At 57.2% G+C, this 23201-nt stretch overlaps 1 protein-coding gene across 1 annotated transcript; it reads left to right on the top strand.

Annotated features, from left to right (window-relative positions):
- Window positions 1-21670, top strand: MLC1 (modulator of VRAC current 1). Its single transcript, XM_069581806.1, has 11 exons — window positions 1-372; window positions 1655-1744; window positions 2941-2994; window positions 3247-3348; window positions 9548-9646; window positions 10004-10075; window positions 10944-11060; window positions 12445-12501; window positions 13038-13160; window positions 18831-18992; window positions 20405-21670. Exons 1-11 carry the CDS (start codon window positions 193-195, stop codon window positions 20483-20485), a joined length of 1137 nt encoding a protein of 378 aa, XP_069437907.1. The 5' UTR covers window positions 1-192; the 3' UTR covers window positions 20486-21670.
- Window positions 21671-23201: the final 1531 nt, after the last annotated feature.

Genomic DNA, 23201 nt, shown 5'->3' with positions numbered 1-23201 from the left:
AGATCTGGCATGTGGACTCTGTACCAGTGAGCCATCAGGGAAGCCCAGACAAGTGTTTACTAAAAGTCACTTCTTTGGGAGGTTTTCAGAGTGATCAAAGTGTAATTTGTAATCTTATCGCACATAAGGACGGGGCTGCGTGGTGAGTGCTGTGCTGCGGCTGCTCACGCCAGCTTTGGCTCCAGCCGGCCCATGGCCCGCGAGGAGCAGTGCCGGGAGGGCCTGGCCTACGACCGGATGCCCCCGCTGGAGCGCGGGAGGCCAGACGCCGTGGGCTACGCCCCGGACACCAAGCCCGGCGACCTTCAGCTGTCGTCGAGGCTGCCCCCGTGCTTCAGCCGCAAGACGTGGGTCTTCTCTGTGCTGATGGGGGTGAGTGCTCCCCGCCAAGGGGCCCCTCTGCCTGCGTGTGGCTCCCGGGACCCGGGCCACTGCTGCGTCTGAGAGCCTCACGGGTGTGACGTGCTCACTTGCTCGTGTGCTTTCGATTCTTTCCCTGGTGGCCGCTCTGGTTCCCGGCTGGGTTGGGACAGTCTGGGGCCCACGCTGCCCGTCAGCCAGGTCCCCTGTTGGGCCAGGGTGGCCTGCACGACCGCCACCTCCTGGGGGCTCTGCAGAGATGGGGAGGAGGGGCTCCGCTCTCAGGACGGGCCTCTGGCAGGGTGAATAGCGGAATGGGGTCCTGAGGCAGGAGGCCAGGGCCATGGGACAGTGAAGACCGAGGGGCAGGGCCAGCAGGGAGCTGGGGGCAGGCCCAGTGGACCTTGCCTGGGGTCCTGGGACATCCCTTTTCTGACAGCTTGTGTAGGCACTTGGACAGTAGAGAGAGCCATTTTGGCCTGAGCGAGCACAGCCACCTGGGCTGGCCGCTGGCTCAGCTCTCTGTGGGCAGGACCTTGGGGCTCTGTGTGCCCAGGCCAAGACCCAGGATCCAGGCTAGGCACTTGCCCCTCCCTGGGCCCAGGCCCTACAGGCTGGCCCTGCAGCACCCTGGTGGTCCTGCCTACCCTCCCCCACACTGCGACCCTGCCCCACTGAGACTGGAACCCCCCGCTACGTGTGTCTCAGAGGAGCCTCCTTCCCCTGCCCCCATGTGGACGCCAGCAGCTGGTCAGCCTCCTCTCATTCACGGGGGCCAGGGCTCTGTGCCTTCGGCCGCAGCGCATGGTCCTGCTGTCTGCTCCTCCCTTGGGGATGTACCGAGGTCCCCTCTGTCCCCGCACCCTCAGGCCCCGTGCTCCTATTCCATGGTGCACGAGGCCCCCGTCCAGACCCCGGGTCTGAGAGACCTCTACCTGAGACCTCCACCCCACGGCCTTCCCTGTGGGGTGAATTTCCACCTCCGCCTCCTGGAGCAGGACAGGGTTGTGCGCTGGGCGCCGTCCCCAGGCCCACTGCATGCGTTGAGGTGAAGGCGTCTGGGAAGTGGCACTGCTGCTTCTTGCTTTTGGTTTTGACAGTCTCCCGTCCCCCTAGTGAGTGTTGAGGCCCACAGCCTGAGCCTGGGGGGGTGGGCAGCTGTTGTCCTTCAGGAGGGCGTCAGGTCCAGCAGGATCCAGGCGTGGGTGCTGTTAGGCCGTGGACAGAGGGTGGGCTGCCCAGCCACCTGAGCCTCAGGCCTGCTGGCGTCTCCTGTGCTCATGCTGTCCCGCAGAGCTGCCTGCTTGTGACCTCGGGGTTTTCTCTCTACCTGGGAAACGTGTTTCCTTTGGAGATGGACTACCTGCGCTGCGCTGCAGGCTCGGTGAGTAGCGGCCCTCTGTCAGCACCGAGCTCTTGACTCTGAGGTCGACCCGTAGCTGTTGCTCGCTTCTCATTCAAAAATCCTCTCTATACTTCGGCTTCTGCCACTTCTGAAACGGACGAATGAAGCCAGCCTGCCTTCCTCCACCAACTCCAGGGTGAGAAGCGGCCCTTCGACTTCTCACAGGTGGCTGCGTGCTGCTCTGGGCCGTCCCACGAGCCGGCAGGGAACCCCCTCCATGGTTTGGGGGCTGCACCTGCCCTCCCCAGAGCTTGTGCCTGCTCTGGACTCAGAGTGCTGAGGCCCAGGGGAGAAACAATTGCACGGAGAAACAGCCAGTGACCTCTGGCCAGCTCGAGCACGGGGCATGTTCCCTGGGGTCTCGGGGGGGTGCCCTCGCCCACCTGCTCCAGCCCTGTCAGCACTCCCAAGTGTCTGAAAACTCGAGACCAACATTTCCTTACCCTGTACCCGCGCAGGGTGCCCAGCCTCTGCTCTCTTAACGAAAACCTGTTGAAAGAATTCCACTCACCTGCTGCCCTTCTGTCTAGAACCTCCTAGGTGGCCCTTGCTCTTCACCACTGGAGCAGCCCTGTTTGGGGGTCACAGCGACCTCTGACCCAGATGGCTCCAGAGCCGCACTGACCTAGACAGATGTCCCAGCAGAATCATCAGGGGTGATGGGGTGGGGGTGGGTCAGGTGGTCCCACTGGCTCCTCCCCTGGCGCAGCCCCCGTCCACCCCCTGCCAGGCTCTGCCCCTGCTGCCCCCTCCAAGGCTGGGGGCCCGGGGCTGCAGCGACACTGGCGTGGCCCCCGAGGCTCAGGCCCCCGGCCCCTCCCTGCTGCCCAGGCCCCCTCTTTCATTGTCCTCGGCCCTTGGGACGCCACAGTGGGAGCCCCCGACAAGGACCCCAAGGGGCCTGGGGTCTCCTGGGTAGTTCTTAGCAAGCCGCGCCTGGTCTCGGGTGGTAGGAGACGACATCTGCTCCAGGCGCATCTGGCTAGGAGTCTTCACCTTCAGGTGTCTTTCCGTCATCAGAACAGTTAAAGCTGTTCCCGGAAGAATTATTTCGAAAGACCCAGAACCCTCCAGCTTTGAGCGAGACCCCTGGGCAGAGGGGACATGCCTCGGGCCCTGCAGGTTTTTAGAACACAGAGCAGCCAGCGGGATGCTCACCCACTCTCTCTTTTCAGTGCATCCCCTCAGCCATCGTGAGCTTTGCCGTCTCGAGGAGAAACGTTAGCGCGGTGAGTCCAGCCTTCTGTCTGCATAGCTTGAGGGCGGCACCGGAGGCCCCAAACTGCAGGGTGTGCTGGGGGACGGGCCCAGGCTGCCCTTGTGGCACCCCCTTCTTCCTGCCCCCATGAGGACAGACGGGCCGAGCTCACAGGCACCCCCGCTGATGCTAAGTGCCTGTCCTCAGGATGGGTGGTCAGTGCCCAGGAGTGAGGTTGAACCTCACACACAAGTGAAGGAAAGCCTCCCGTCTTGTCTTCCAGATCCCCAACTTCCAGATACTGTTCGTGTCCACGTTTGCCGTCACCACCACCTGCCTGATCTGGTTCGGCTGTAAGCTTGTCCTGAACCCGTCAGCAGTAGATGTGAGTCCGCAGAGAGCCATGCAGTCTCCCACAGCTGCAGGCACCGAGGGCTCGGCTCCTGCCGAGTCTGTTCAGCCCCATGGGCCTGGAGCGAGTGTCGGCGAGCTGTCTGCTGGGCAGTTACATAGGGATGTGTACCGTGGCTCTCGAGTCTGAGAACCCCACCTGTGCTGCTGAAGAAAAGCACTGTCTTCAGCGCGGTCATTGGTGTCAGTGGATGGATTCACTGATTTTTTGTGTCTCTTTCACGACAGTTCTTAAACGTTCAGTTCAGTCGCTAAGTTGTATCCGGCTCTTTGCAGCCCCATGGACTGCAGCACGCCAGGCCTCCCTGTCCATCACCCATTCCCGGAGCTTACTCAAACTCATGTCCATTGAGTCGGTGATGCCATCCAACCGTCTCATCCTCTGTCGTCCCCTTCTCCTCCCACCTTCAATCTTTCCCAGCATCAGGGTCTTTCCCAATGAGTCTTAAACAGGGTCTTAAACATTAGCAGTACATAATAGTGTATTTTGTTAAGTGTGTGATGCTGCTGACTAAAGTCTCATTATTACTTTATTTTCTGCTAAGAAAAATGGAAGAGCCTTGTTATTTAAATCACAAGGAAGCAGAGAAGGATCTCTAGGAAACAGGACCTGATTAGGGATGCCACTGCTCTGTGTGTAACAGTGAATGCGTGTCTTTAAGATCAGGAAAAGGGTGCGGAGGCCAGAGACACCCCAGCCAGGCGTCTGGGCGAGAAGGTGACAGACGCTCGGGTCTGATAGGAGCCTGTCTGCTGCCTGTTCTGCAGGAGACGATTCTCTGCTTTCTCGACGTTTGATCATTAAGTGCACGTAGCAAGGTTGTTGGGTGTGAAAATCCACGTAAAACAATTATTTATGCCAGAAACATATACTGTTGAAAATGTTACTGAAATACAGGTATTACTTTATGAAATACAGTATCAGGTTCCTGGGCATAAATGCAGCAGAAGGTCTGGAGACTGTAAGAAGCTGCAAAGCCTCACTGTAACTGCGATGCTTCTTCACTAAGGAAACCCTGTGTAGAGGTGCCGCCAGCCTGTGGGCCCACAGGCAGGCCCCAGCAGGTCCAGGTGGTACCAAGGGCTGGGGCGGAGCCCCCTTAAAGTTCAGGTGGGGGTCTCCCCGCCACTGCACAGCTGCCCTGCCAGGAGAGGATTTCCAGGCAAAGGCCTGGAATTTTTCGGTCCTTTCGGAAGAGGTGCAGACCTCAGAGACACTCACATGACGACCAGGCAGCGTGCTCCTAGCAGCCCTATTGATGGTGGCAGAAATCCCAGACCAGAACATAATCCAGCATCCATCACCCAGGACGGCGCCTCCCACACAGAGTGGATGGAGAGACTGAAGATGCGCGAAGCTTCGCACACAAATTCTCCTACCCGGTGGCCTCCCCTGGGCTGGGCCCCAGTGCCCACTGTTAACCAGACCCATGGGCCCCTGCACCTCCAAGGTCCAGCCAGGCCACGTAGAGGATGTGACGCTCAGACACCTGAACACACGGAAGGACCCCAGGACCACGAGGTCGGGACCCCCAGTATCCAAACAGGGTCACATACCGTGAAACAGGAAGCCCAAAAGCCCCCCCGTGAGGCCACCAGGGTGAAGGGGCTGCTCCCCTCCCCCTTCTCCCTGCCGAGCAGGAGCTGGACTTGCCCCTCCCCAGGGGGAAGCCACGCGGAGCTCCAGCAGAGCCTCTGCTGCCTCCGTCCCCGCACTCCCCACCCAGGCTGCTCGCTGTCCTCCTGGGCGCTGCCTTCTTAGGGAAGGGCCCAGCTCCATGGCCTCCAACTCTCCCCTCAGCAAACGAGGCCAGCGTGTCACGTCTCCGTGGGCTCCTTGGATGCCCAGAGGGGCCATGAACCCAGCTGACACAGCAGGGTCCATCCTCCCTGCGGCCGGAGGCTGCCCGGTCACGCAGCCTTCCCTGCACGTGGCGTCTCCAGCCACTGCGTTGTCCCATCTGATGACTGTGGTGTGGCTTCCAGTTGCTACAGGTCACCCTCTGATCACTGCCACTTCTGAAGCCCTCTTCCCAGGCGGGTACCCTCCTGGACTTCCTTTCTGTCTGCTGGCTGCTCCCGTCCTCAGCTTGTCCTGAGTTGGGTCTCTCCGTGGTCAGCGGCTTGGGCTGCGCCACGCGTGTCAGCCCCACCCCCACCCCCGCGGGCTGCTTGGCGGCCGAGGCGAAGCCAGGCTTGTCCGTGTGGCTTCATGACTTCAGCTGTCTTCCTTCTTCAGAGTCGACTGCTCTTAGTTCCAATATATTAGAGGATAAGTTTGCTGAGCTCCTCAAAAAGTACAGCTGAGATTCTATTGCGATCAGTTGAAGTTTATAGAGTAACCTTGTGAGAACTAACAGCTTTGTTGTGTGACGTCACCCACCAGGGGCACAGACTGTCTCCCGCTCACAGCATTTGCCCTGTATCAGAGTCAGAATGTTCCTGTACTGGTTAGACAGTCCTACATAATTCACGGGCGTGTTGCTAGTGCACAGAGAAGCTTCTGAGTTTCCTTTTTTCCCTTTATTTTCAAGTGTTAGAGACTCAGAAGAATTTGCTTGCACAGTGCGGAGCATTCCCGGGTGTCCTTTATCTAGTTGCCCCAGTGACAGCGTCTTACGTTGTCACATCAACTGACAGCATGTGTTAATTTAGCCTTTGTTGGAATTGAAGCCGTTTTTAGAAATGGGTTCCCATAAGTGGACTCTGTGTGCAGAAGCTGTACTGGACCCCCATCCTCCGAGCTTTCCTGCTGGTTGCGCTGGCTGCTCTGTGTAGGTCTCTGTGTCACCCACACAGGACAGTTTAAGCGCCCTGCTCAGGCGACCCCTCCAGTTCCTTTGTCTTCACGGCTTTGGCCAGGACTTCTGGCACCCTGGGCCTGTGTCTTTTTCCCAGTTTTAAATGGGCTGGATCTAAGCTTGCCGTGCGGTTTCCTCTTCTTCCTCTCCGGCCGTGCTGCCTGCAGACAGTTGCCTTAGGGCTCGCCCAGCGTGGGGCGTGGGCTTGGTTGCTCTGCGGCACGTGGGAGTTCAGTTCTCCAACTGGGGAGCGAACCCGCATCCCCTTCCGTGGAAGGCAGCCTCTTAGCCACTGGCCCGCTAGGGCAGCCCCTCCACTAAGTGTTTTATACATAACTCTCACCAAGTGAAAACCTTGTCTTCAGCTCCCGGTTTGCTGTACGTTTTTTGTTTTAAAAATACAAACCTGTGCTGCTTGTTCTTGGACTCTGAGGTGCTCTGTCATCACTTAGTTTGTTAAATGCACCAGTTTTTCTGGTGGTGAAACGTTCCTTCCTGAGATTAGCTTTACCTCATCACAGTGTATTATTTTCAGTGTTTTGATGGGCTGACCAGCCAGTCTGGTGGTTAGGGTTGTTCGTCAAGTTTCCTGAGTGAAATGGACCTATATTTCCTTTGTCTGGTTTTAGAACCAAGGTTTTCCTGTCTCATAAAATGAACGCAGAAGCTCTTACCTCTTTTTTGCTTTTTTGCAACATCTTGACACGGTGAGAAGTCACTGCTTCTGGAAAGTCTGATCGAACTCACCTGTAAAGTCATCTCCATGAAGACTGTTGGTGAGGGGGCATCTTTCATCATTAGTATTAAAGTTTTCTGTCTGCCGTGGGGCAGCTCAGTCAGTGCACCGCAACTACTGGGCCTGCGTGTTCTAGAGCCTGAGAGCCGCACCAAGAGAAGCCACCGCAATGAGAAGTCTGAGCACCGCGGCTAGAGAGCCCCCTCTTGACTCCCCTAGAGAAAGCCCACGCACAGCAGGGAGGACCCAGCAGAGCAAGAAACAGAAAAGAACCGAACTCGGGCCCGGGCACGAAAAGTGCCAAGTCCTAATCACTGACCGCCAGGGAATTCCTGATGAGTTGGTTTTATCAGTTCAGTCCAGTTGCTCAGTCGTATATGACTCTTTGCGACCCCGTGGACTTCAGCACATCACTTGTCCATCACCAACTCCCAGTTCAGTTCAGTTCAGTTGCTCAATCGTGTCCGACTCTTTGCGACCTCATGAACTGCAGCATGCCAGGCCTCCCTGTCCATCACCAACTCCCGGAGTTTACCCAAACCCATGTCCATTGAGTTGGTGATGCCATCCAACCATCTCATCCTCTGTCATCCCCTTCTCCTCCTGCCCTCAATCCCTCCCAGCATCAGGGTCTTTTCAAATGAGTCAGCTGTTTGCATCAGGTGGCCGAAGTATTGGAGTTTCAGCTTTAGCATCAGTCCTTCCAGTGAATATTCAGGACTGATTTCCTTTAGGATGGACTGGTAAGATCTCCTTGCAGTCCAAGAGACTCTCAAGAGTCTTCTCCAACAACACAGTTCAAAAGCATCGATTCTTCAGTGCTCAGCTTTCTTTATAGTCCAATTCTCACATCCATCATGATTACTGGAAAAACCATAGCCTTGAATAGACGGACCTTTGTTGGCAAAGTAATGTCTGCTTTTTAATATGCTGTCTAGGTTGGTCATAACTTTGCTTCCAAAGAGTAAGTGTCTTTTAATTTCTTGGCTGCAGTCACCATCTGCAGTGATTTTGGAGCCCAGAAAATAAAGTCAGCCACTCTTTCTACTGTTTCCCCATCTATTTCCCATGAAGTGATGGGACCAGATGCCATGATCTTCATTTTCTGAATGTTGAGTTTTAAGCAAACTTTTTCACTCTCCTCTTTCACTTTCATGAAGCGGCTCTTCAGTTCCTCTTCGCTTTCTGCCGTGGGTGGTGTCATCTGCGTATCTGAGGTTATTGCTATTTTTCCCAGCAATCTTGATTCCAGCTTGTGTTTCATCCAGCTCAGCATTTCGCACGATGTACTCTGCATATAAGTTAAATAAGCAGGGTGACAATATACAGCCTTGATGTACTCCTTTCCCGATTTGGAACCAGTCTGTTTTACCATGTCCAGTTCTAACTGTTGCTTCTTGACCTGCATACACGTATCTCAGGAGGCAGGTCGGGTGGTCTGGTATTCCCATTTCTTGAAGAATGTTCCACAGTTTGTTGTGATCCACACAGTCAAAGGCTTTGGCATAGTCAATAAAGCAGAAATAGATGTTTTTCTGGAACTCTCTTGCTTTTTCTATGATCCAACAGATGTTGGCAATTTGATCTCTGGTTCCCCTGCCTTTTCTCAATCCAGCTTTAACATCTGGAAGTTCACGGTTCACGTACTGTGGAAGCCTGACTTGGAGGATTTGGTCGTTACTTTGCTAGCGTGTGAGATGAGTGCAACTGTGCGGCAGTTTGCACATTCTTTGGCATTGCCTTTCTTTGGGATTGGAATGGAAACTGACCTTTTCCAGTCCTGTGGCTGCTGCTGAGTTTTCCAAATTGGCTGGCACCTTGAGTGCAGCACTTTACTACAAGAGTTATCCCAGGTGTCTCTTGACTTCCTACTTTTGCATTCCAGTCCCCTATAATGAAAAGGACGTCTTTTTTGGGTGTTAGTTCTGGAAGGTCTTGTAGGTCTTCATATAACCGTTCAACTTCAGCTTCTTCAGCATCACTGGTCGGGGCAGAGACTCGCATCACTGTGATGTTGAATGGTTTACCTTGGAAATGAACAGAGATCATTCTGTCATCTTTGAGACTGCACTCAAGTAGCGCATTTTGGACTCTTGTTGACTATGAAGCCTACTCCATTTCTTCTAAGGGATTCTTGCCCACAGTAGTAGATGTTATGGTTTTATATCACTCAGTTAAATTGACTTGTTGGGTACTGTGTGAATTTAAGCACAGGTGTGGATTCTTGTAACCGTCAACAGTCAGGATGTGGGTCAGCCTTGTGACCCCCAACAGCCTGGTGTTTTCCACCTGAGGCAGCTACACACAGAACTGCTGTAAACATGGGCAGGCTTTGGTGTAAATGTAAGTTTTCATTTCTTTAGGGTAAATACCCCAGAGGGACCAACTGCCAGGGAAGCTTGAGGTCAGGGTTGGCAGACTACAGCACAAGGTCAGTTCCAGCCTATGAGCCAACAGTGGTTTAAGAACAAAAATCCACAACCAAGAAGGAAAAGACTTGCCTGGTGTCTGACTTTGGACAGGAACTGTTGCCCAGACTTCAAAGAGGCCACTAAGCCCCTTCATGGGACTGTCTGTGTTCACTGGATGAAAGCGGAGAAGCCAAGTTTATAAATGTGTATGTCTTCCTTGGGCAGATCAACTTCAATCTGATTCTGCTGCTGCTGCTGGAGCTCTTCATGGCGGCCACGGTGATCATCTCTGCACGGTCCAGCGAGGCACACTGCAAGCAGAAGGTGGGTCCAGCCTGTGGCAAGGCTGCACCACAGCCCAGCTGCAGAGCGAGGGGTCGATGGCCCCGGGGAGGCAAACACAGGGATGCAGACCATCTCCTCCCTCGTCTGATGCTGACCAAGCATCTTCCCCACCCCGAGTAGTGCCACAGACAGAGCCAAGTCCACCTAAAATATCACCTTGTAAACTAGGACTCCAGCAATCACACATTTCCATGTGCAAAGAGAAAGTCCATGTTTGAGTTTCTGCTCTCAAGCCTGAAGATGCAGAAGCATCACCCAGAAGCTCCCATTTCAGACCATCCCTGGAGCGATGGCCTGGACATGGCCGCCCCTGTAACGGGGTTTGTTTCTTTACAGGGTTCCATCTCTGAGAGCAGCAGCGTTCTGTATGAAGTGACATTTCCTGCTCGGGTCCTGAAATCCTACTCTGTAAGAAAGGCCTTTTCCCCTCTACTTTGCTTCGTGGAGTGGTGGGGGCAGGGAGTGCGTGATAAATACGGGACGGGCATGTCCGCGGCCACAGGCGCCGTGCTGGTCGGCAGTGCACCCGTTACTCTCAAAGTGTGTCCACAGATCACATGTTAGTTGTGCTTTAAGCCCTTTCCAAAATCTTTTAGTCCACTGGTTGTATTACTGAAAGGCCTGTTGAAAACCTCCCAGCCTGAGTGCAGATTACGCATCTGTCTCTGTAACTCTGTAGCTTTTCACCGTAGAGTTCTGGAGCCTGGCTTTAGGAGGCACGACCTTAGAATCCCTTCCTTCTGCCTGCCCCTCCACCCGCCTCCCCGCGTCTCTTTTTAAACCATTACAAGCCACTCTCCATAGTCATGGCTCCTGCCAGGACAGTGGCGCGCTATCTGTGCGAGCTGCCTCCTGTCCCTGTCTCCCGCCAAGTCTTTCCCTCTCCTTCCAGTCCTTTCTTTCCTTACGTCTGGGTGGCCTCTGTGCAGCGTGTAGGGGCCGTGCAGACGGAGCCAGGCCATCCGGAGCCAGGCCACCCGGAGCACGATTCCTGCCGCCTTCGTATTTACGTATTTCTCTGTGTTTTTCCTATTTTCTGTGCCTTTTCCCACTTTCCTTTGAAAAGTTTCCTCCTTCCTTTTCCCCCAGATTGGGGTTGGAATGCGCATTTTCAATATCCCTTTGGAAATAATCCTCCATGTCACTGCATGGGGTGGAGGGGGCGCCCTGCTCCTCGGCCCTGAGCTCGCAGGAGCCTCCCCACCTGCCTCCCGGGGCCCTGGGTAGCCGCCCCCGGCCCAGGCGATGCTGACCTTCGCTGTCTGCCTGCCCCCAGGTCATCGAGGTGGTTGCGGGGGTCTCGGCCATCCTTGGGGGGGTCATTGCTCTGAACGTGGACAACGCCGTCTCGGGCCCGCACTTCTCGGCCATGTTCTCCTGGATCTTAGTGGCCGTGAGTACGCGGGGTGGTGCCCGTGGGGGTGGCCAGCTTCTGAGCTCAGCTTTGGGCAGTCAGGCAGGGTCGCGGTGGGAGGGCCAGGGGCACCCGGGCTGTTTGGGACCAAGGAATGAGCGAGTCAGGCTGTCGGCTTAGCTGATTTATGTTTGTATTATTTTCCCAGGGAAATACTTGCTTTATCATGCTGTGTAATTCTGTAGTGCACAGCATCCACACGGTTCACATTTCGGAATGACACACGTGCGTCGTTTTACACCGACGGCAGCTACAGCACAGGCTCAGCCGGGCAAGTGCTTGCTGCTCGGTCGCTGCTGTGGGCGGGGACTTTCACCCTTGTATGAGCAGGTCTCAGTTGGCTCACATAGTTTAATGCTGTTCGCCGCTGAAACTGGAAAGCACCCTGTGGAGCGCCGGCCCCCGGCCCAGCCACCCTGCGGCTGTGCTGCGCCGGGGTGCCTGGATCCCAGTCTGCTTGCGGCAGTTACCAGGGTCCCCCGTGCCCCGAGTCTGCCTGCGTCGTGTGACGCCCCAGCCGCACAGTCCCCTGCGCCCTGTGCTCCCACACCGGCCATGTGGCCGCTGCCTTCACCGCTGTGGCCACGTGGACGGCTGGCTGGGGTTTGGGCACACCTGGGCTCGGCAGGCTGTGTGGGCGGGGACGGCGAGGGCGCCGGCGCCTGGCGGGGTGGCTGGGTGTCCAGAAGGCGGCTCGGGGGTTGGCGGCCTCGAGGAAGTTCCGCCCCTGAACTTCCCCCTGCCTAGGTCCTGGCTCCTTCAAATGAGTGGAACAGGCCTTGATTACTAACAAAGCGGCAGGGATGCTGGCCCAGTAGAGGCGCCCCCGTGGTTGAGGCATGATGTGCAGTGGCAGTGTCTCTAGGGCCCGAGTCTGACGGCCCGCCCTGCTGATGGCCCAGAAATGCCAGGGGCGAGGGCCAGCTGAGGGGACCCAGCAGACGAGAAGGCACAGGCGAGGGCCAGCTGAGGGTCCCCACAGAGAGAAGCACGAAGCTCCGTCCTCACCTGGACCCTGAGCCGCGAGCAGACCCACCTGGACCAGGACATGGTGGGCGCGACTGCAGCTGGACGCAGACCCTGCCTTGCACGCAGCGGCTGTTGAGTCCCTGCCACAGCCCCGGCGCGACGCTGAGTTGGGAGGGAACAGGAGACAGGCGCTTGGTGTTTGGTGGGGCGCCCACCCCCCGGCCGGCCCCCAGCCTCTGTGGCGCTGAGCAGTGGGGCGCAGGGAGCCTCTGCCCTCCAGCCCCAGTGGCCGGCTCTCCCGGCCACCAGGACGGCCTGAATGAGCACGGGAGGGCACGTGTGGGGCCGGACGCGGGCTGTCAGCTCTGAGGCCTTCTCTTTCCTCCTCTCGCAGTGTTTCCCCAGCGCCATTGCCAGCCACGTGACGGCGGAGTGTCCCAGCAGGGCTCTGGTAGGTGACGCCCGGCTGGGCCCAGGGGCCTCCTGAGCAGCCCGCTGGCCTGAGTGGGGTGGGGCGAGCACCGAGGGGCGTCTGCAGGGCCTGCAGGAGGGCTGGGCAACTGTGGAAATAAGCAGCTGCGGCAGGTCTGGCGTGAGGGTCAGGAGAGATTCCCGGGACTCAGCAGAGGCGGCGTCCTCCTGCCCCAGCGAGGATATTGAATGCCGACTGTTGCCAGATCCAGTTTGAATGCCCCGAGGCGTGAGCGTCTGAGCTCCGCCGACCCCTGGGGCCACGTGGCTTGTCTTGGGAGGTCAGGGGAGCAGGTTGGAGGGCATGGGGAGGAGGCCACAGACCATTAAGTGCTGTTTTATGAAGAGAGTGAATTGTGCATCAATTGAGAAAACAGCACCCAGTGCGTTTTGACTCAAGGAGCACACTGAGCACAGAGACTCAGCAGACACCCCCCTGCCAGCCCAGGCCGTGCGGGGCCCTGATCCATGCTGGCGGGTGCTGGCCTCCCCCGCGCCCGCCCCGCTTCCCGCCAGGTGGAGGTGCTGATCGCTGTGTGCAGCCTGGCGGCCCCGCTGCTCTTCACGGCCTCTGGGTACCTGTCCTTCAGCATCATGAGAATCATGGATGTTTTCAAAGACTACCCGCCAGCCTTCAAGGTCTGTGTGCTTTTGTTTTAATTAAACCCGTAGAGACACGGTGCCGCTGAGCCGCTGCCCGGGTTGGGAATGCCTGCCTTCACAGGCGTGGCTCATTTTCTCAGCCCTTTCTACGTTCGTGTTTTAGAGTCACATTCATCCAGTCTCATGAGACACCCCATTGGTTCCTGGGTAAGCTGACGGGAGCGAGAACCTCCTCTTTAAGGAGATTCTTGCGGGTCCAGTGTCCCCCCCCACAGGCTCGGGCATCAGGCAAGGTTAGTCTCAGATGCCCTGGATGATCCCAGTAAGACAGTGTTCTGAGAAATTTCAAACATATCAGAAGAGTTGAAAGGTTACTGCAGTCAACACTGAGGTTCTCTGGTGGTTTGTGTCCGTGTGTGTGTGTGTGTGTGTGTGTGTGTGTGTGTGTGCTGACGGGTGGGCAGAGCACGCACAGGCATTGTTTTCTGGAGGCATCTGAAAGGGAGTGGCAGACGCCTGAGGTGGTCCTTGGCCTTCGATCCTCTGCACATCAGCAGTGAGGTCAGTCCCTGCACAGCTGAGGCAGCCGGCGTACCAGCTCACAGCACAGCATCCCCTCGGACTGTCCTGAGAAGCCCCTCTGAGGGCAGCGGTCCTCGGAGCAGTGAGGCTCACCCTTGCACTCTGGTGTCTTCAGGTCTGGGCAGACCCCGCTCCCCGCCAGGCGCTGGCCTTTTGGAGTACAGGCCTGTTGCCTGGGAGACGGCCCCCGTGGGTCTGTGTGCTGCCGCGTCGGCAGGAGTGAGTCCAGGAGCGCTGGCGCTGCCGTGCCGGCCCGGTGGCAGTGGCTGCCAGCGGGCTTCCCGGGAGCTGCAGCTCCGTGAGGGAAGGAAGTCCCAGCGCCGGCGCCTGTGGGTCAGCGCTGTGGCAGCATGCTGCCTGGGCCACAGATGGGGCCAGGGTGTGCCCCTGTGTCTGCCCAGGAATCCGCCCCCCACGCCCGGGGCACATGCGCTGGCCGCTGTCCACAGCACGCTGCATCCCTGTTCTCTGCGCTCCCAGACGCCAGCCCATCAGCCTCTCCCAGCAGGTGCTCGGGATGGCCCGGCTCACCTGGCCCAGGTGATATCATTCCTGCGGGGGTATCATCACTCCTAAGCCCGGTCAGTGGACAGAGCTGAGAAACGTGTGTACTTACAGATCCTGAATGTATATTGGTGTCTCCAGTTCAAAATTTTACATGTTAGGATTCCCCCAGCCTCTGCTATTTTATATTTGCCTTATTTTTCTCTTAGTCCAGAGACCTTGTTTCCTGGTAGCACTGACTGTGGTTCAGTTCAGTTCAGTTCAGTTGCTCAGTCGTGTCCGACTATTTGTGACCCCATGAATCGCAGCATGCCAGGCCTCCCTGTCCATCACCATCTCCCAGAGTTCACTCAGACTCATGTCCATCGAGTCCGTGATGCCATCCAGCCATCTCATCCTCAGTCGTCCCCTTCTCCTCCTGCCCCCAATCCCTCCCAGCATCAGTCTTTTCCAATGAGTCAGCTTTTTGCATCAGGTGGCCAAAGTACTGGAGTTTCAGCTTTCGCATCATTCCTTCCAAAGAAATCCCAGGGCTGATCTCCTTCAGAATGGACTGGTTGGATCTCCTTGCAGTCCAAGGGACTCTCAAGAGTCTTCTCCAGCACCACAGTTCAAAAGCATCAATTCTTCAGCGTTCAGCCTTCTTCACAGTCCAACTCTCACATCCATACATGACCACAGGAAAAACCATAGCCTTGACTAGACGGACCTTAGTTGGCAAAGTAATGTCTCTGCTTTTGAATATGCTGTCTAGGTTGGTCATCACTTTTCTTCCAAGGAGTAAGTGTCTTTTCATTTCATGGCTGCAATCACCATCTGCAGTGATTTTGGAGCCCAAAAAAATAAAGCCTGACACTGTTTCCACTGTTTCCCCGTCTATTTCCCATGAAGTGATGGGACCGGATGCCACGATCTTCGTTTTCTGAATGTTGAGCTTTAAGCCAACTTTTTCACTCTCCTCTTTCACTTTCATCAAGAGGCTCTTTAGCTCCTCTTCACTTTCTGCCATAAGGGTGGTGTCATCTGCACATCTGAGGTTATTGATATTTCTCCCGGCAATCTTGATTCCAGCCTGTGTTTCTTCCAGTCCAGCGTTTCTCATGATGTACTCTGCATAGAAGTTAAATAAGCAGGGTGACAATATACAGCCTTGACGTACTCCTTTTCCTATTTGGAATCAGTCTGTTGTTCCATGTCCAGTTCTAACTGTTGCTTCCTGACCTGCATACAGATTTCTCAAGAGGCAGGTCAGGTGGTCTGGTATTCCCATCTCTTTCAGAGTTTTCCACAGTTTATTGTGATCGACACAGTCCAAGGCTTTGGCATAGTCAATAAAGCAGAAATAGATGTTTTTCTGGAACTCTCTTGCTTTTTCCATGATCCAGCGGATGTTGGCAATTTGATCTCTGGTTCCTCTGCCTTTTCTAAAACCAGCTTGAACATCTGGAAGTTCACGGTTCACGTATTGCTGAAGTCTGGCTTGGAGAATTTTGAGCATTACTTTACTAGCGTGTGAGATGAGTGCAACTGTGTGGTAGTTTGAGCATTCTTTGGCATTGCCTTTCTTTGGGATTGGAATGAAAACTGACCTTTTCCAGTCCTGTGGCCACTGCTGAGTTTTCCAAATTTGCTGGCATATTGAGTGCAGCACTTTCACAGCATCATCTCTCAGGATTTGGAACAGCTCAACTGGAATTCCGTTACCTCCACTAGCTTTGTTCATAGTGATGCTTTCTAAGGCCCACTTGACTTCACATTCCAGAATATCTGACTCTAGATGAGTGATCACATCATCATGATTATCCGGGTCGTGAAGATCTTTTTGTACAGTTCTTCTGTACAAAATCCCTCATTCCATAGTTTATCAGGCTAGACCATTTAGGTATGACCTAAATCAAATCCCTTATGATTATACAGTGGAAGTGAGAAATAGATTTAAGGGACTAGATCTGATAGACAGAGTGCCTGATGAACTATGGGGTGAGGTTCGTGACAGGAGACAGGAGACAGGGATCAAGACCATCTCCAAGAAAAAGAAATGCAAAAAAGCAAAATGACTGTCTGGGGAGGCCTTACAAATAGCTGTGAAAAGAAGAGAAGCGAAAAGCAAAGGAAAAAAGGAAAGATATAAGCATGTGAATGCAGAGTTCCAAAGAATATCAAGAAGAGATAAGAAAGCCTTCTTCAGCGATCAATGCAAAGAAATAGAGGAAAACAATAGAATGGGAAAGACTAGAGATCTCTTCAAGAAAATTAGAGATACCAAGGGAACATTTCCTGCAAAGATGGGCTCAATAAAGGACAGAAATGGTCTGGACCTGACAGAAGCAGAAGATATTAAGAAGAGGTGACTGTGGTTACTGCCCCCTTTATCTGACCGCACACACACATGCGCAGAGTGACGGCCGTTCCCGCCAGCCGCGCCTGCTGGGCGAGCTGACGGCTCCTCCACTCACTCCTTCAGGGAAGGAATCCTCTCTGGGTGGCCCTGCTGCACAGCTAAGTTTAATGGTTTCTGTTTGTATTCAGTTTGGGGCTTTGGTGCTTTTTTCCCTCTTGTTAGGACTTTTGAATATATAAAATTTTACATGGTTCAAAAGTCAAAATCAACCCGAAGGCAAACTGAGAGGGGCTGTAGTCCCATCCACGGCCTCCCACTGCTCCCACAGGCAACCGTGTGTGTCTTTCGTTTCCTTCCTTCCTAGGGAACAGGCCACTCTAATCATGCCTCTGTTCCTTGCCTTTCTTTTTTTAAACTTAATTTATCCTGGTGCTTCCTCATCACCCAGAGGACAGATGCATTTATAGTTTAGTTGGATGTTGGCAAATCCCCTGGGAGGCTTCTGTTTTTCCTCCACTAGCGGTATGAGAGCACCTGTGCCCCGTAGCCCGGGAGGGGTGTCCCCCGGGGCCTGTGACATGGCTGAGAGCTGGAGCCTCAGGGGGGCCAAAGCATGTGTTTGAACACACGGGTCAGTGAGGCCCTTTCCTCTGTCCTGGGCTCTGCCTTTCCCCTACAAGCTCGCCTGTGTCTCTCGCCCGTTTCCAGCGGGCTTTGATAACGCCGTCAACACAGGAAGCCCAGTCCTCCGTCAGACACGGAAGATGCAAACTGCGGCCTCAGCTGGGCAGCTGCTCCGTTCTGCTTGCTGGTCTGTCTCGCATGGAAGTTCTGTTGGTGTTTTACACAGTTAAATTTGTCCATGTTTTCCTTCACTGCTTCTGGATTTTGAGTCACAATTAGGAAGGCTCACACTCGTGTTTCTGCTGGAGTTTAGCCTGGAGCTTGGCGCGAGGAGTGGGCCCGGTCGGACTTTACTCGACTGGCTTGTCCGTGAATAAAAGGTTCAGCTCCTCTTATTAGAAAGCCCCTCTTTTTCTCAGTCATCTGAGACTCTGAGCTTCTGTCTGCTGGGTCTCTTTCTGCCCTGACTGTCGTCTCACAGCCAATCAATCTGTGCTGCTCTGCCCACCCCAGAGGTTGGCACCAGGGCATCACCACCTGGCTGGCTTGATGACGACTGCCCTGCATCTCGGGGCTTCCTTGCTTCCATCATTGTTTGTTCTTTTATATGAATTTTATCTTTTAGATTTTTAAGAAACACTTATTCATTTTGAGCTGCTTCGGGTCTCGGTTGCAGCATGTGGGGTCCTTCCTTGCAGCCCGTGCATCTCTCTCGTTGGGGCCTGCGGGCTCTCAAGTGCAGACTCGGTGGTTGTGGCACTGGGGCTGAGTTGCCCTGCAGCAGGTGGGATCTTAGTTCCCCAGGCAGGGATCAATCCAATGGCCTCTGCCTTGGGAGGCAGATTCTTAGCCACTGGGCTACCAGAAAGCTCCTACGTGCATTTTAGAGTCCCCCTGCCTGACTCGTGTTGCGTTTTTAAAAAAGCTGGACTCACCCGTAAGTGTGCAGGTTAACTTGAGAGATGGTGAGTTTTTTTTTTCTTTGTCTTAATGTTTGGTTGCTTTGCATTTCTGAGGTTGGAAGGTCACCCTGCAGTGTGAGGAGGGAGCCAGTGGTCTGTGGGTGTCTCTACAGACCCTAGGCCTCCCGATGTGTGGGTGGCAGCCCCTTCCCCAAGCCGTGCCACACCCTGCTCCTATGGTACCGGGCGGACGCCTCCTCCCAGTAAGTCCAGGCCCCCCAGCTTCTGCTGGAGCTGGCCTACTGGTCTTTCTTTGGAGCCCGTGTCCCTGTTTTTCCTCCAGCTCTGGGCTTCCACTGGCGTCTCACACAGAGCTCGCCTTTGCCTCACTGGGCACTCTCCGGGAGGCCACAGGTGGTTTCAGCGGCTCCTCTATGGACCTGCTGGGGGGCCTGGAGGACAATCTGTGTCATGTTTGTGTAGATCTTCCATTAAGAAGGACGACAGAGCTCAGACCAGAACTGAGCTCCTCAGCTCTGGCTCACTGAGACTGGGATCACTGCCCCGGCTGGTAGGGCCCCCAGAAATGGGAAGCTGGAACCACTCCAGCCCAGGGCTCAGGGTCTCTGCTCTGGGAGCCTCCTGGCTGAGGGTGGCTCCCGCAGTGGGTGGGGGCGGCTGGGGGGCAGGGCTTGCGGCCTGTCATCCCGCCCCACCCTCCAACCCCATCTCCCGCTCACCTCTTGCCCCCAGCAATCCTACGACGCGCTGCTGCTGCTGCTGATGCTGGAGCTGCTGCTGCAGGCGGGCCTCAACACAGCCACCGTCGTCCAGTGTGTGCGCTTCAAGGTGGGCGCCTCCTGGGACACCATGGGTGCACCGCCCAGCCCGCAGGAACGCCCGGCAGCCGGGGATGTGAGTGACCTCTGAGCCCGTCTGGAGGGGAGGGGAAGGGCGGCCTGCCCTCCTGGGACCCTGGGCAAAGCGACGCCACCCAGGCTGACTTCTTTTAAGACCTGTTGGGTCACTTTCTCTTTAAAACAAAGAAAAATCTTGAAAAGGTGCAATACATTTATACACTTTTTAAGCCAGCCAGGCAAACACAAGTCTATTGCTGAAAAGATATTATGGGCTGAATGCTCCCAGTCTTACTCTTATAAGTGAGCTGAGAGCTTGGCAGCCATCTTCTGGACCACAGGGCTCTCCCTTCAGCAGCCCGGCCGGAAGGGGAGCCCGCCCCGCCCACTGCAGGCGTTTGTCCAGGGCCCGAGGCGGCGGCTCTGGGAACTCACGGCAGCCCTTCCACGAGGCTCATGGCCGCTGCACTCCGCCCAGGCCCCGCCCCTCGTCCCCGCAAGTGGACACTCCTCCCTGGGTGCTGTCTGCTGCGGCTTTTGCTGGGCACACCCGCCCGCTGTCCCCCGGGTGGCATCATGCTCTGGGCACCTGAGGAGGCCTCTCTGGGTGGACTGGACATGCCACCTGCCCAGCTGCTACCTGGGCCCACCCAGCTTACTTACTGGCTGTGCAGCACATCCCAGCAGGGACCAGGGCCCTTCCGGAAAAACTGGGTTTAAGTGTAAAAAGAGGTCAGAAACAGGCCCGTGGGTTTCTCATGGGGACACCACGAGTCGAGTGGGGGCTGCCCTGCGCTCTGCACAGCGCCTCCTGGACATGCCCAGCGCTGCCAGCCCCCCAGCTTCACCCCTGGACGCTCCTCAGGTGGTGTCATTTGGTGGTCCTTTCCACGTGGCTGTGGTCAGTCTCTCACAGGCACGTCTGTGTCCCCGGGCCCCACGTGAGGTTCACCTGCTTCCATATCAGGACGTCAAGGTGCAGCGTCAAGCCAGTGGGTCCTCTTGGCTGGTTCCAGAGCTGCCGGTTCTGGGGCTCAGGAGTGACGATCTGGGCAGCGGTCCGCCCTGTTTGGTGACCACTGGCTGCTTCAGACGCCCTCCCTCCCAGGGGTCACGGCCCTGGAGCTGCCTTCACAGCCTCCAGGGCCAAGTCCAGCCTCGTGGTGGCGGGGGCATCTGTCTCCTCCCCCAGGAAGAGCTGGCGGGACTTACCGCTGCGCCCTGGAAAGTATCATTGCCCGTCTGCAGCACTCACTGAGCACCTACTGTGTGCCGAGGCTGCTCTGCCGGGTGCAGGATGTGGGCACGCAGGAAGAGGCCTCAGGAGGCAGGTGTGGGTGCCAGCCCAGCCCGTGCGGAGGACAGGGTGGGGAACATCTGGGAGAGCGGAGGGGCTGGCGAGGGGCTCGGCCTCCCCTGCTTCCTGCACGGGGCTGGGCGGCCCCGGACAAACACGCTGTCCCATCTCAGGTGCAGGTGGCCAGAAACCCCCTGAAGGAGTTCGACAAGGAGAAAGCGTGGAGAGCCGTCGTGGTGCAGATGGCCCAGTGACCGCGCAGGGGCCGCCGAGGCAGGGCAGCCTGACGCCAGCTGCCTCTGAGCTGCAGCCCTGCCTGCCCCTCCCCTTCCTGCGGGCGCCGGGTTCAAGGTGGAGTTCTCTCATTTCTGTGGTTTAATTTTGAAATAGGCAAATGTTGACTGCTTTGTGCTTACTGAGGGGGGATCAGTTCACTGCTGCCGAGATGGCCTGGCCGTAGGAGTTGCGGCACGGGGCCCCTGGTGAGGAAGGGCCAGGCCGGAGCCGAGCCCTGCCGGCGCTGACCCCTGGGCAGCCCCGGGCTGCAGGCTGCAGGTGCGCTCGCCGCGCCGGGCCTGGCCTCCCTGCCCGGCTTTGCTTTGCACCTGCTGTGTGCCCCTCCCTGCGGGGACCTTGCCCATCTCCGCGCCTCCTATCCTCCAGGCCAGGAGGCAGCCTGCCAAGCTTCGAATCCCCCCCAAGGGGGCAGAGCTGCTTCCTGCCTGCCTGCAGAGCCCACAGGGCTGCACCCTCAGAGCTACAGGCGCAGGCAGCCCCCACTCAACCCGCGGTGTCCCCATGAGAAACCCACGGGCCTGTGTTTCTGACCTCTTTTTACACTTAAACCCAGTTCTTCCGGAAGGGCCCTGGTCCACGCTTGGCTGTCCTGCACAGCCGGTAGAGACCCAGCTCAGTGCTGGTCAGCATGTTCTTGTCCTGAAGCCTCTGTCAGCAACTCAGAAGTCCACCCTGACCACTGAGGCAGCTCGGTGTTCTCCGGATGGGCCACTGTCCACAGCCCTGAAAATGGACGGGCTGCATCTCCGTGCCTTGATGGCCTCGTGTCCCAGGCAGGCCGGGCAGACACAGGCCTTGGTCAAGTCCCCAGACAAGCACGGGAGCGTTGAGGGGCTGCCTGCACGCGAGCAGACCCCACCCACATGCAGCCCGAGGGGGCCGCCTCCCCTCCGCAGCTCCTCAGGCTGGAGAAAGCCACAGGGATAGCGCGGGTGACACGGCTGTCTTTGGGGCCAGGAAGCTGGAGCCTGAGAGCTGGCGTGAGCCCCTGGGGGCTGGGCACAGGCACTCCGCACTCCAGAGACCTTGGGACATTCGCACGAGTGGGGTTTACAGCTGCGCAGTCCTGTCTGTCAGTGTGCGTTTGTATGATATAATGTAGTACTGCCTGAGCAATAAACGCTAACACATCGTTGTGGCCAGTGGCCTATTTCACTTTGGGTCGCCCTGCGTCTCTGTGCCCAGGTTCTGAAACGACTGAGGTAAAGCATGGGGAGAGGGGTGCTTTTAATTCATGACTTGCCATAGCCCTGAGCCAGTCTGCAGGTGGGATGGCTGGAGACTGGAAAGGCACTGGCGCCTCCCCCTCCACCCCAGGCCCCTCCCCCACAGAATGGGCACAGAGCCTCACTTTGGAGTTATCTTGGGAAGTTAAGTGCAAAATAAAGATGTTTAAACCAAATAAAGATGACATCTAGATTTTGGAACGTTACCAGGAGCAAGGCACTGTTGGGGTAGGTGGATCTTTCCTATTCACCCCTCCCTCTACAAAGATGCTGGACCAGAGAGGCTGGACATCTGGATGGCCGGGATGCTGGCTGGTGCTCGGAACTCCCGGGGCGGCACCTCAGGCCCCACGAGTGACCCAGCGAAGACGGCACAGCTCCTGGAGGCCTGGGGTCGTCTTCCCGAGAAACACTGGATGTTAAGCGGGGCGGAGCCTGACCTGGATGGTCGGCTTATCCTGCAAGGGCGGGGTCCCAAGTGTGTGACCTTGGGGTCTTTATGACTTGGGGGCGCTCTGACTGCCAAGGCAGGTCTGTGTGACCCCGACACCGCGCGAGGTGGGATTGCGTGACCCCGGGCTGGGCGCATGCCACTCGTGGGCCCTCCTCCCCGCGGACACCATGCTCCGTGCCCCGCGCCTCGGTCCCCACGCCGGCCGCGGCCGCGTCTCAGACTGCAGCCCCCGCCCGGAGCGCCGCTTAGGTGCTCTCAACCGTGGCCTGCGGGACCCCACGCCCCCGACGCCCACCGCGCGCCGCCGCGCTCGGGGCCGCGCCCGGGGCCGCGCCAGGAGCCGCCCCCGCCGCCGCCCCCGCCGCACCCCGCCGCCCCGGCGTCCGCGAAGCCCCACGCCCCGCGCGGGCAGCGGCGCCCCGCCTGCGCGGCTCTGCCGCTGGCGCCCCCGGGCTGCACAATGCGCCGCGCCGCTGGGGTCCGTCGCCCGGGGCAACCGCAGGACGCGAGACAGCGCGACGGGGGCCGGGGGCACGCAGACAGGCCCGGGTGAGCAGTGAGCCCGCCTCCCTCCGAACCCTAGGCCTGGGCCCGCCGTCTGCCCTACCCCGCCCCCGCCCCCGGGATTCCAGACCACTCCCGTGGAGCCCCAGACCTACCCTTCCTTTAGAACTCCAGGCCCGCCCAGCCCTCCACCTCTGAACCCCGCCCTTGGGGGCCCAGACCTGCGTCTCCCCAACCCAATCCTGCCCCCCAACCCCCAGACTCCCCCCAACACCAGACTCCCCGACCTCAGACTTCCCCCTCCACCGCAGCCCTGCCCTTCAACCCCAGACACCCCTCCAGACTCCCCCTCCATCCCAGCCCTGCCCCTGAAACCCAGACCCTCCCAACCCCAGGACCCCCAACCCCAGAGCCCCCCAATCCCAGACTTCTCCCTCCACCTCAGCCCTGTTCCCCAACCCCAGCCCTGCCCACCCAACCCCAGAATCC

This window comes from Ovis canadensis, chromosome 3 (assembly GCF_042477335.2).
Source record: "Ovis canadensis isolate MfBH-ARS-UI-01 breed Bighorn chromosome 3, ARS-UI_OviCan_v2, whole genome shotgun sequence".
Taxonomy (NCBI): domain Eukaryota; kingdom Metazoa; phylum Chordata; class Mammalia; order Artiodactyla; family Bovidae; genus Ovis; species Ovis canadensis.
The sequence above is the reverse complement of the archived record's forward strand: the minus strand, read 5'-3'. Positions and strand labels throughout refer to the sequence as shown.